General features: G+C 47.6%; 1 protein-coding gene across 3 annotated transcripts; it reads left to right on the forward strand.

The window, feature by feature from the left end:
- The first annotated feature begins 466 nt into the window (after positions 1-466).
- Positions 467-11,019, forward strand: MPV17L (MPV17 mitochondrial inner membrane protein like). 3 transcript variants are annotated; one of them, XM_030579080.1, is made up of 4 exons: positions 475-845; positions 5,266-5,339; positions 6,933-6,962; positions 7,366-11,019. In XM_030579080.1, exons 1-4 carry the CDS (start codon positions 533-535, stop codon positions 7,543-7,545), a joined length of 597 nt encoding a protein of 198 aa, XP_030434940.1. In that variant the 5' UTR covers positions 475-532; the 3' UTR covers positions 7,546-11,019. The 3 variants fall into 3 exon arrangements, with proteins under 3 accessions (XP_030434942.1, XP_030434940.1, XP_030434941.1); XM_030579081.1 differs by having other exon boundaries at positions 482-845; positions 5,269-5,339; XM_030579082.1 differs by lacking the exon at positions 5,266-5,339 and having other exon boundaries at positions 467-845.
- Positions 11,020-11,374: the final 355 nt, after the last annotated feature.

Raw genomic sequence — 11,374 nt, forward strand, 5'->3', positions numbered from 1 at the left:
CTTACTGCATCCTCTGATGCGTCTGCTGGAGGATACTGTGCTTCGTGGTCTGATCCAGTACGGCTGTTATTGTGTTAACAGGGTCCAGGAAGTTTGAGAGCAACGGGGAGATGGTCTTCTGCTGGGTTTATGAACTGGGGCAGTCTATGGAGGAGCAGATGCGACGGGTCAGGAGAAATGTGGGGGGCTCTCTGAGAAGAAGACAAAGGTTTCACAGGAGAGGCAGGTGGGAGCGGGGGTAGTTCCTGCAGCGGGAGGGAGTGACAGGACTCGGAGCAGGTATGGAGGGAGGGCTGGGGCAAGGCAAGGCCAGAGGCGAACGAGAGGGCTGGGGTAAGGCGGGGCAATACCGGGAGGAGAGGGGCAGGCTAGAGGCGGGTGCAAGGCGGGGCTGGCAGGAGGAGAGCGGGCGAGAGGCTCGGGACTGGGCGGCTCCGGCAGGCAAGAGGCGGGGCGGAAAAGGCAGCACAAAGCGGCGTTGTGCGCTCTGGCCCGGCGGCGGGTGGAAGCCGGCACCGGAGGCCGGGAGCCTATGGCCGGGCCGCTGCTCCGGAGCGGGGTGCGCCGGTTCCCCTGGCTCTGCAACGTGCTGCTCTACGGCAGCCTCTTCTCGGCCGGGGACGCGGCTCAGCAGCTGCTGCGGCGGCGCCCGGGGCAGGAGCCCGACTGGGCGCAGACCCGGCACGTGGCGCTGGTGGCCCTCAGCTTCCATGGCAACTTCAACTACGTGTGGCTGCGGGGGCTGGAGCGGGCGCTGCCCGGCCGCGCGCCCGGCGCGGTGCTGGCCAAGGTGCTGTGCGACCAGCTGGTGGGGGCGCCTGTCGCCATCCTGGCCTTCTACACGGGTGAGTGCGGCCGGGAGCGGGCCTGAGGCCCCGACACCCTCCCGTGGCTCAGTCCCCGGAGTCCTCTCCCCACGGCCGAGCGCCTCCTGCGTCCCCTCCCCGGGGCCGAGCCCCCCGCGCCCCCTCCCCACGGCTGAGCCCCCTGCGCCCCCTCCCCGGGGCCGAGCGCCTCCTGCGCCCTCTCCCCACTGCCGAACGCCCCCTGCGCCCCCTTCTCGGGGCCGAGCCCCCCGAATCCCTCCCCATGGCTGAGCCCCCTGCGCCCCTTCCCCGGGGCCGAACCCCCTCCCCATGGCTGAGCCCCTGCGCCCCCTCCCCGGGGCCGAGCGCCTCCTGCGCCCTCTCCCCACGGCCGAGCGCCTCCTGCGTCCCCTCCCCGGGGCCGAGCCCCCCGCGCCCCCTCCCCACGGCCGAGCGCCTCCTGCGTCCCCTCCCCGGGGCCGAGCCCCTCGCGCCCGCTCCCCACTGCCGAGCGCCTCCTGCGCCCCCTCCCTGGGGCCGAGCCCCCCGAACCCCTCCCCATGGCTGAGCCCCCTGCGCCCCCTCCCCGGGGCCGAACGCCCTCCCCATGGCTGAGCCCCTGCTCCCCTTCCCCGGGGCCGAACCCCCTCCCCATGGCTGAGCCCCTGCTCCCCTTCCCCGGGGCCGAACCCCCTCCCCATGGCTGAGCCCCTGCGCCCCCTCCCTGGGGCCGAGCGCCTCCTGCGCCCCATCCCGAGGGCCGAGCCGCCCAAACCCCCTCCCCATGGCCGAGCCCCCCGAACCCCTCCCCGTGGCTGAGCTCCCTGCACCCCCTCCCCACAGCCAAGTGCCTCCTGCGACCCCTCTCTGGGGCCGAGCCCCCTGAACCCCCTCCCCATAGCCAAGCCCCCTGCGCCCCCTCCCCATGGCTGAGCTCCCTGCACCCCCTCCCCACAGCCAAGTGCCTCCTGCGACCCCTCCCTGGGGCCGAGCCCCCTGAACCCCCTCCCCATGGCCAAGCCCCCTGCGCCCCCTCCCCATGGCTGAGCTCCCTGCACCCCCTCCCCACAGCCAAGTGCCTCCTGCGACCCCTCCCTGGGGCCGAGCCTCCTGAACCCCCTCCCCATGACTAAGCCCCCTGCGCCCCCTCCCCAGGGTCGAGCCCCCTGAAACCTCTTCCCATGGCTGAGCTCCCTGCACCCCATCCCCGCAGCCAAGTGCCTCCTGCGCCCCCTCCCTGGCGCCAAACCCCTCCCCATGGCTGAGCCCCCTGCGCCGCCTCCCCGGGGCCGAGCGCCTTCTGCGTCCCCTCCCCAGGGCCGAGCCGCCCAAACCCCCTCTCCATGGCTGAGCCCCCCGAACCCCTCCCCGTGGCTGAGCTCCCTGCACCCCCTCCCCACAGCCAAGTGCCTCCTGCGACCCTCCGCGGGGCTGAGCCCCCTGAACCCCCTCCCCATAGCCAAGCCCCCTGTGCCCCCTCCCCGGGGTTGAGCCCCCCGAACCCTGTCCCCATGGCTGAGCTCCCTGCACCCCCTCCCCACAGCCAAGTGCCTCCTGCACCCCCTTCCCGGGGCCGAGCCCCCCAAACCCTATCTCCATGGCTGAGCTTCCTGTGCCCCCTCCGCATGTCCAAGTCCCCTGTGCCCCTCCCCATGGCTAAGCCCCCTGCACTCTGTCCCCATGGCCGAGGTCCATGTGCCCTCTTCCCATGACTGAGCCCCCTGTACCCCCTTCCCAAGGCTGAACTCCCTGCGCCCTCTCTCCGTGGCTCAGTCCTCCACACCCCCTCCCCATGGCTGTGCCCCCCGTGCTCCTTCCCAGTAGTCCAACTCCCTGCACCCCCTTCCCGCGGTTCAGTCCCCTAAGTCCTCTCCCCATGGCTGAGCTCCCTGCGCCATCTCCACGAGGCTGAGCCCCCTGCACCCTCTCCCTGCGGCTGAGCCCCCTCTCCATGGTTGGGTCCCCTGTGGCTGAGCCCTCCGAGCCCCCTCTCCCCATGCTTCCTCCCCATGGTCCGGCACCCTGCACCCCCTCACCATAGCCAAGCCGCCTGCAACCCCCCACTATTGTGGAACACTCTTCAGTCTCTCCGTATAGTTGAGCTTCCTGCACCTTCTGCACCCCTTTCCACTGACGGGCCCCCAAGACCCCCTATCCATGCCTGAGATTGTGCTCCTTCTTGCACCTCAACACCATGTCAGCGTCCCCTGCACCATCATCCCATGGTTCAAATCGCTGTGTCCTCTCCAGAAGGGGTTGGTTGAGCCCCTGCCCAGCCCCAGCAGCAAGGAATGGCTGTGCCCCTTGCACCATATGCCAATGTGACCTTTGTCCTCGGATTCATCCAAGCTTCTTCAGTCTCCGTGGTGGGATATTTGCATTCCATGTGCTTTACTGCACCATGAGTCTTTTAAACAAAACTTTTAAAGAACAAGGCCTAGTCTCACAGTGTGCTAGCAGTAAGGGCTAAATTTTTGGCCAGCCTTGGTTTTCAGGATGTGCACAGAGCACCTCACACATTATACCCATAGATGGGAAAGCAGTTCTGGGATTTTTTAGAATGAATTCAATTAATTAATAATACCAGCTACATAGTGAACATTTATATAGTGGGCTAGATTCACTTCAGCATGATTTGTGTTTTGCCTGAATTACGTCAATGATTTCAATGAATTACACCAGTGCAAAAGTGGTAATTCAGGCCTATCACCTTCAATTAATCCCAAATGATCTGAAGCACTTTACAGACTGCTTGTACCAGCTATATCTGATGAAACTAGTCTGTGTTACTTTACTCACGATTCTACATCGGCTACCTCCTAGCTGAACACAACTGCTGTTTAATAGCAAATATCAGCATTACACAACATGTTAGAAACTGAACTATGCCAGATCCAGTATTAGGAATATACACCAGTAGTGGAACACTGCTGTTAGAGATGGTGATGATAATATGTAACCTTAACAAAGCTAATGAATGTGAAGACTTCAAAAATGAGTCAGATGAGTAGAAAGAGAAATAATGTAAGAAACCATTATAGAAAAGACTAGTGTAAAATGAAACTATCATTTAATTTAAACCATGTGTGGGATAAGAGCTAAGAGCTTGTCTACTCCTGAAAATTCATCCAGAATAAGGTGGGCATGTGAATTTAAAGTGGACTAGCTATTATTGATTAGCTCCATGTGTGGATGCTCTTGTTCCAGAATAAGTGAGCCTTATTCTGAATTATCTTAATCTAAAATGATTACCTAAACTGCACAAAGGCACTCTTAGTGCAGAATAAGAGTATACACACATGAAGCTTGTGAGCAATAGCTATTTTGACCTTCTTTCTATGTAGACACGCCCTAAGTGGTCAGACTCTTTTACCATTGTAAGTATCATGAGATTCTCATTTTATGGTCAGACAGAGATCATTCAGGGTATGATTGGAAGGAAATGAAGGGAGGACAGACGCTCATAGCTAGTACAGACGTGACTGTCAACAAATGCTATCTGTCTAGTCGCCATTGTGAACAGATAGGTGCAATGAGTGGTACAGTGAGACACTACCTACCAGGCACACCATGGCATGCAAATATCCATTATAGTGGGCCAATCCTGAGTTGTGCTGACCATCTTCAACTCCCATTGGCTACAGTATGTGTATATTCATAGATTTGTAGATTTTAAGATCAGAAGGGATCATTATAATCATATAATTTAACCTCCAGCATAATGCAGGCTATAACTTCTGGTTGGATTAGAGCACATCTTTTAGAAAGACATCCAGCACTCCCAAACTCTATTCATAGTAATTTGTTCCAGGGGTTGATTCTCTTTACTGTCCAATACTTGCATTTGTCTAACTTCTATCTTCCAACCATTGTTGCACGTGCACAGCTCTCCTCTGGATCAGGCTCCTTTTGTGTAATGACAAAGCTCCCATGTGTATATTCTTAGGAGCCTAATGGGCAGTAGATCAGCTAGTGTGTGTATAAATTTCAAGCTGCTGTCCACAGTATATTAAACAAGTACATTTTAGAGCAACTCTGCTCTTCAGATCTACACTTTGGAGTTAATCAAAGGTGCTGTTTATGATGGCAAAAAATGGCATTTTGATCACTTAGTCAGCTAATCCTGAGCAAAATGCAGAGCCCTGTCTACACCACAGTTTCTACTGCTGCTACCATTGATGAATTATCCACCCCATTTTTGTCACTGTAGATGCAGCACAGTAGATTTAGTTTGGATCACCTCTTTGGTATCACCACTGAAGATTAAGAGAATCAGATCAGGAGATGTGATATAGCAGGATAAAGCAGCCATGCAGAACATTTGCTCTTTATTATCCCTCTAACTTTTCTTTCCTTCAAAGAGACTTGTAACATTGTGACAGAATGTGAAAATTCTGATGCAATAAATAAATGTTGGCCCTTTTTGCAATCTTTCTGATTGTCTCAAATGTTTTGCTAGCAGGCATGAGTATACTTCAGGGGAAAGAGAACATTTTTTCCGACTGTAAAAAGAAATTCTGGAATACATATAAGGTGAGGCAAATAGTTGATTAATCTCCCTCTTAAGCAAAACAATTAATGTTATTGAATGCTATAGTTAAATCAAAATAGGATGCTAGTCTCCAACATTGTTTCTGTTTTAATTCTGCTTCCTCTCACTTCTTTTGTTTTGGGATTCTGTGTAGGGGGCTCCATGCAGAGCTGCACTAACACTGAATTATAGGTAACCAGATGCCACTACCATCTCCAGTTGGACAAACTGATTCCATCCTTAAATTGTATAGCATATGTATTTACAAATGTATCGGAATCTGTGTCAATTACAGTATCCACAATGTAATAAAGACAATTATACTCAAGGGCTGTAATACCATTTATCTTGAGAAATAACCACCAGTAAATAGTTGTACAGTTGGCACCACTTTCTTGAACACCTGTTAATAACATTAGTTATGAAGACATCTTTTTTAGTTATCAGTTTCACTCTGTACTTTTCACTGACCGTTTTCCCTTTTTTTAAGAACACTTTTAAGACTACTGATGTCCAATTTAGATCGGTGACACTAACAAGTGTTGGGTTAAAGTAGCACAAATCCTAAATCTGAGCAAATCAGGGACTTTCAAGATTTTTCGGGCTTTGGAAGAAAAATTTATCATGAGAAAAAAATTTACAAGATAAACATTGCAACAAAGTCAGCATTTCACTTCTTATCATGGAACAATTACACTATGAGGATAAAAGGGCATTTTTGTCACCATGGAGGGTGTTCTTATAACCAGTGCCCACTATATCTTTGTAAGAACATTTGGTTTAACAGTGTCCTACTGATCTTGCTTACTCTGAGTAAATTAATCAATTCAGTTCTAAGAAAGAGGTTTACAGTATATGAGCAAGTAGAAGGAGCGTTGCAAGTGTGAAATAAATGTAAATTTCAGTGGTATTTTTCATTCACAGCTGAAATAAACATTCACTCATTTAAACATTTGTTCAACCATCTGGTAAATGTGCTTATATGTGAGGGATCACATGATTTTGAAGTTCGCATTGTCAGATTTTTGTATATAAACCGAGGCAGAATAATCTCTTAGACCAGGGGTCGGCAAACTTTCAGAAGTGGTGTGCCGAGTCTTCATTTATTCACTCTGATTTAAGGTTTCGCGTGCCGGTACAGTAATACATTTAAACGTTTTGAGAAGGTCTCTTTCTATAAATCTATAATATATAAGTAAACTATTGTTGTCTGTAAAGTAAATAAGGTTTTTAAAATGTTTAAGAAGCTTAATTTAAAATTAAATTAAAATGCAGAGCCCCCCAGACCGGTGGCCAGGACCCGGGCAGAGCGAGTGCCATTGAAAATCAGCTTGCGTGCCGCCTATGGCACGTGTGCCATAGGTTGCCTTCCCCTGTCTTAGACATTCTTAGGGTAGCAGCTGATGGGGGTTATTTGCAGTTCTAATATTACCACCTCTTATTTGAACCACCTGATTTGAATCTGAACACCTTTTATTAACTTTGTTGAGGTATTTCCTAGTCCTTGTTAAATACTGTCAATAAAAAGGAATACTTGAAATAAATCATTGTAACTGAATTACATAATAGTAATTAATCCATCACTTTCATTTCAGACTGGGCTGATGTACTGGCCTTTTGTGCAGGTGAGTTTCAAGTTAACATCAGTGCTAACTCAATAACCCTTTCTTAGCCATAGAGTCATAAGAACATAAGAATGGCCATACCGGGTCAGACCAAAGGTCCATCAAGCCCAGTATCTGTCTACCAACAGTGGCCAATGCCAGGTGCCACAGGGGGAGTGAAGCTAGCAGGCAATGATCAAGTGATCTCTCTCCTGCCATCCATCTCCATCCTCTGACAAACAGAGACTAGGGACACTATTCCTTACCCATCCTGGCTAATAGCCATTTATGGACTTAACCTAGCCTATCCTTAGTCCTATCCTGTGTTGTGCCCACCCAATGCTGCCATTGAAGTCAATGGAATTTTTGGTTGTATAAGGAATGCAGGATCAGGTCCTAACAATGAACTCTCTTTCCAACACAGCTTTCAAACTTCGTTCTGGTCCCTGTTTACCTGAGAACAGCTTACACTGGGCTCTGTGGCTTTCTCTGGGCTATCTTCATTTGCTTTTCACAACAGAGCGGTGATGGCACAGCAAAGTCGGCTTTTCTGTGGTTCCGAAGAGAAAAGGTCAATGCAGATGGAGAACCATCAGAGAAATGAGGAAGTTGTTTAATGGAATATTTATTTTAAATGGTTAAAATGTGCTTATAAAGGGCAATGAATTGCACCGCCAGCTGATTGCTGTGTTTTAAAATGAATCTTCATCCGAAGGCTCAGTGGTCATTATATACAGTGCAATCGTTTGGTTTTGCACCTGTTTATTTTCACAGAAAAGAGGCTCATTGTATATTGCTGTTTAATTATTTTCATGCTGGCAGCTAGTCTCCTCTGGGGACTCTAGCCACTTGCTTGTCACAGTGCAGCAAGAGCATTTGCACAACATGGTAGCCAGCCGCGTTGGGGAGAAATATTAGCTGTAATTTAATTTTCAAGCAACTTCTAATTGCTAGAAAAAGGGGGAGAGAACATTAAATCATCAGTGTTTATACCTGCCAGTTATTATGGGAGCAAGATTGCTTTTGCATTCCCTGGAGTTTTCTCTGAATTGCAACCTATGGTACTGAATCTATATTTATTCTGAGAAAAAAATGTACTCTTTTTTTTTATAGGAACCGATTATAACATTTTAAAAACTCTTGCCTTAGCCTGCAGTGAGAATCTGTACAACGACAATAACTTAGCCTTGCAAAATTTACCAGCCTAAGCACAAAATGTATTTGCTCACCCTCTACAATGATCAGTGACACAGAAAAATTAACAACATTTTATGTACTTGTCTATTTAGCATAGTTTCCCAACTGGAGTAAGTGAATGGAATTTTGCAAGACTGATGTAGCTGTTGAATTGTTATTGCTGTGTGTGTATTTAATATCCTCAAGATAATGAGGCAATTAAAAGATGGCTTTATTTATTCTGGTTAGAGCTTTTAAAATCAACATTATATTTGGATATTTGTACTCCTTTTCAGTAATATTCATAGTGTATGGAGTATGGATGAATGTGTATGATAGAGACAATATGCAACACTCAAAAGCAAATTAGAAATAATGTGCTCAAATTAATGCTTTTTGTGATAATTCTATTACAGGTAGTGCTTTTATTTTTATTTCTGCATGTGCCTTAAATGTATAGTGATGAACTGTATTCATTTAGAAGAAAGGAACTTGGGAGGAGTGCCACTGCAGGGAAAATAAGGGAAATTGACAAGGATTTCAAGAAAGAGTATACACAATCTCGATGTGATCTGCAGTAAGATGTGGAAAGCATTCAATTGGTATCGTTTTTGAACTTTTACCAATAAATGTGACAGCTATCAGGATTGCAAATAATAAGAAATAACGTTCAGTTTGATATCAGATTACTAATCCCTCCTACGGAGTTGAAAGACAGTTATTTTCTGTTCCCTGTTTCTTTACCTTGTCAGCATGCACAAAATGAAAAGAATATAGTTCTTGGAGAAAAAATGATGACTGAGATTTAGTGTTGCTTTGCTGTGTGCTATAACAATATGCCGATATGCCTTGAAGTAGATACAGTTCGTTAGTGGATGAAATGATTCATATATACTTATAATTGTTAGTAAAATTTGTAATGAGAGGAACACCCCTCTTATTTTTAAAGCTTTGGATGTTTATACAAGCTGTGCATTAGTGCTATATACTTTTCTGATGCCAGTTATTCAGGAACTTGGCTTAAATAGGATTTTTGTCTGGGTAAGAACTTCAGGATTTATCTCCATGTTTTTTCTGTTTGCAGTATATAGAAAGGTAGTTCTTTGTTCCTTTGCTCTTTTGTGTAATCACACTGGAGCATGTAGTTCTCATGTTTCAGTAAGCTTAAGAATCTAAGTAATCCTTTTACTCCCTCCATTTCTCTTGAAAAGTTGCTAAGGGCTACATAAGTAAACTAATCTCTCTTCCTGTTCTAAAACCTCTTTGTAATCACAAGCTTTGGCAGTTAGTAGGAATGTTTCAGGGGTGGGAGATGCAAAAATGTGGCTATTTTGGGCCAGATCCTCAGGTGGTATAAATTGGCATAGCTCCTTTGAAGTTTTTGGAACTCTGTCAGTATACACCATCTGAAGAACTGGCTCCTTACTTTTTGGAAATACTATAATTTCTTACCACTTTGTAGATTAGGAGACTCTAATATGACTTTTCCTACATATGCGGGGCTAATGAGTTGGTGATATAGTACTTACCAACAAGAACATACAAAGTAGCAAACCATGGACAAGCAGCTGGGCAGGTTTGCCCTCATGTCTGTTTGGATGCATGTTTCATAGATGGTTCCAGAGAGTCCACCTAAAGGAGCTGTAATAGACTTAATGCCAACTGAACACTGCACAAAATTCACCAAAAAAGTATGGCTAGATATAAGAAGTCAAGGTGGAACTCAGCTGATGGCAGAGAGTTCCCTCTGTTTGCTATCAGGCATGTATTCACATGACACCTCCATTTCATGGGGTTGTTTCTAAGATCAAATGAGTAGAGAAGGCAAATTCTGACCAAGTGTGACAGCAACTTGGTTTTATTCAATGTAGCGGTGTAGCTTATACAGGGTCTGAATTTGGCCAAGTGAGAATTTGAAAGTCTGTTCCAATTACACTAATTTTAAAAAAAATTACTGCCCTAGATCATTTTGATATCTGAGTCACATTCTGCTAGGAGTTCAGGTTGGTATCTAGAAAAAGCCCAGAAGAAGGTCTGAGTTTTTCCTGCCCTGGAAAGCAGCAGCCACTGACATTCCCAGAATCTTAGGTTTCACAATATTGTACATGAGAAGCTGCTTGGCTCACATATGTACTATGCTAATGAGCACTATCTAAGTATGTATAGCATATTAATAATAATATTGATGCCACATTTGCGACCTAGAAAGCTTCTGCCGTCCCATTTTCTCCTGGTATAGCCAATGCTCACTTTATGGCAATGGGAAAAGGGGTACAAGGAATATACCTATATTAGGGTGCGAAACATCCATTTTAATTTTACTTGGAAAATGGTTGTATTTTTGCAGAGAATCAGTAAACAGTAAAAGTCATTATTTGGACGTGACTGTCTTTAATGGTGTGTGTATAAACCCATGTTTTTGTGAAAAGTTCCATGGGATCATCGTGGACCATAAGCGGTGAAGACCTTAGTTTTACGTCACACCCAGAACATAGCACCTCCTATTGCAAAGTCCTTATCACAAAGAGCAGGTTATGGAATTACTAGGATCAGAGTTATTAACCTCATTTTACAGGTGAGGAAATTGAGTCTCAGAGAAGATTAATGACTTACTGAGGGTCATTCAGCAATTCAGGGGCAGAGCCAAGAACAGAATCTAGAACTTCTGCCTTCAAAGCGTTATGCTATAGCCACTGGACTCTACTCCCTCTCAGATTAGAGGAAAATAAAAATCTGGGATTATTATTAATTACTTATTATCTAATAAAATAATATATTTCCAGAAGCAAGCATGGACATCCGGGAGGAAAGAAAGGCATAAAATCTGCGGCTCCAGGCATCAGCGCTCCAAGCGCGTGCCTGGAGCAGCAAGCCATGGGGGGCACCCTGCTGGTCCCTGCAAGGGCAGCAGTCAGGCAGCCATCAGCAGCTTGCCTGCGGGAGGTCCGCCGGTCCCACTGATTCGGCAGTAATTTGGCGGCGGCTGTGCTGAAGCTGTGGAACTGGGGACCTCCTGCAGGCAAGCTGCCGAAGCCGTGGGACCGGGGACCTCTCGCAGGCGCGCCGCCGAAGGCAGCCTGCCTGCCGTGCTTAGGATGGCAAAAAAGCTAGAGCCACCCCTGCATAAAATGACAGCTTCAATAGATGTGTAAAATCAACATGCAAAGATTAGTGATGGTATGTTAGAGACTGCTAAATTTAATCATTTATTTATGAAATTATTGAAGAGGAAGCTGTCCAATGGATTTGAGGCAGTC

Source organism: Gopherus evgoodei, chromosome 10 (genome assembly GCF_007399415.2).
Source record: "Gopherus evgoodei ecotype Sinaloan lineage chromosome 10, rGopEvg1_v1.p, whole genome shotgun sequence".
NCBI lineage: Eukaryota > Metazoa > Chordata > Testudines > Testudinidae > Gopherus > Gopherus evgoodei.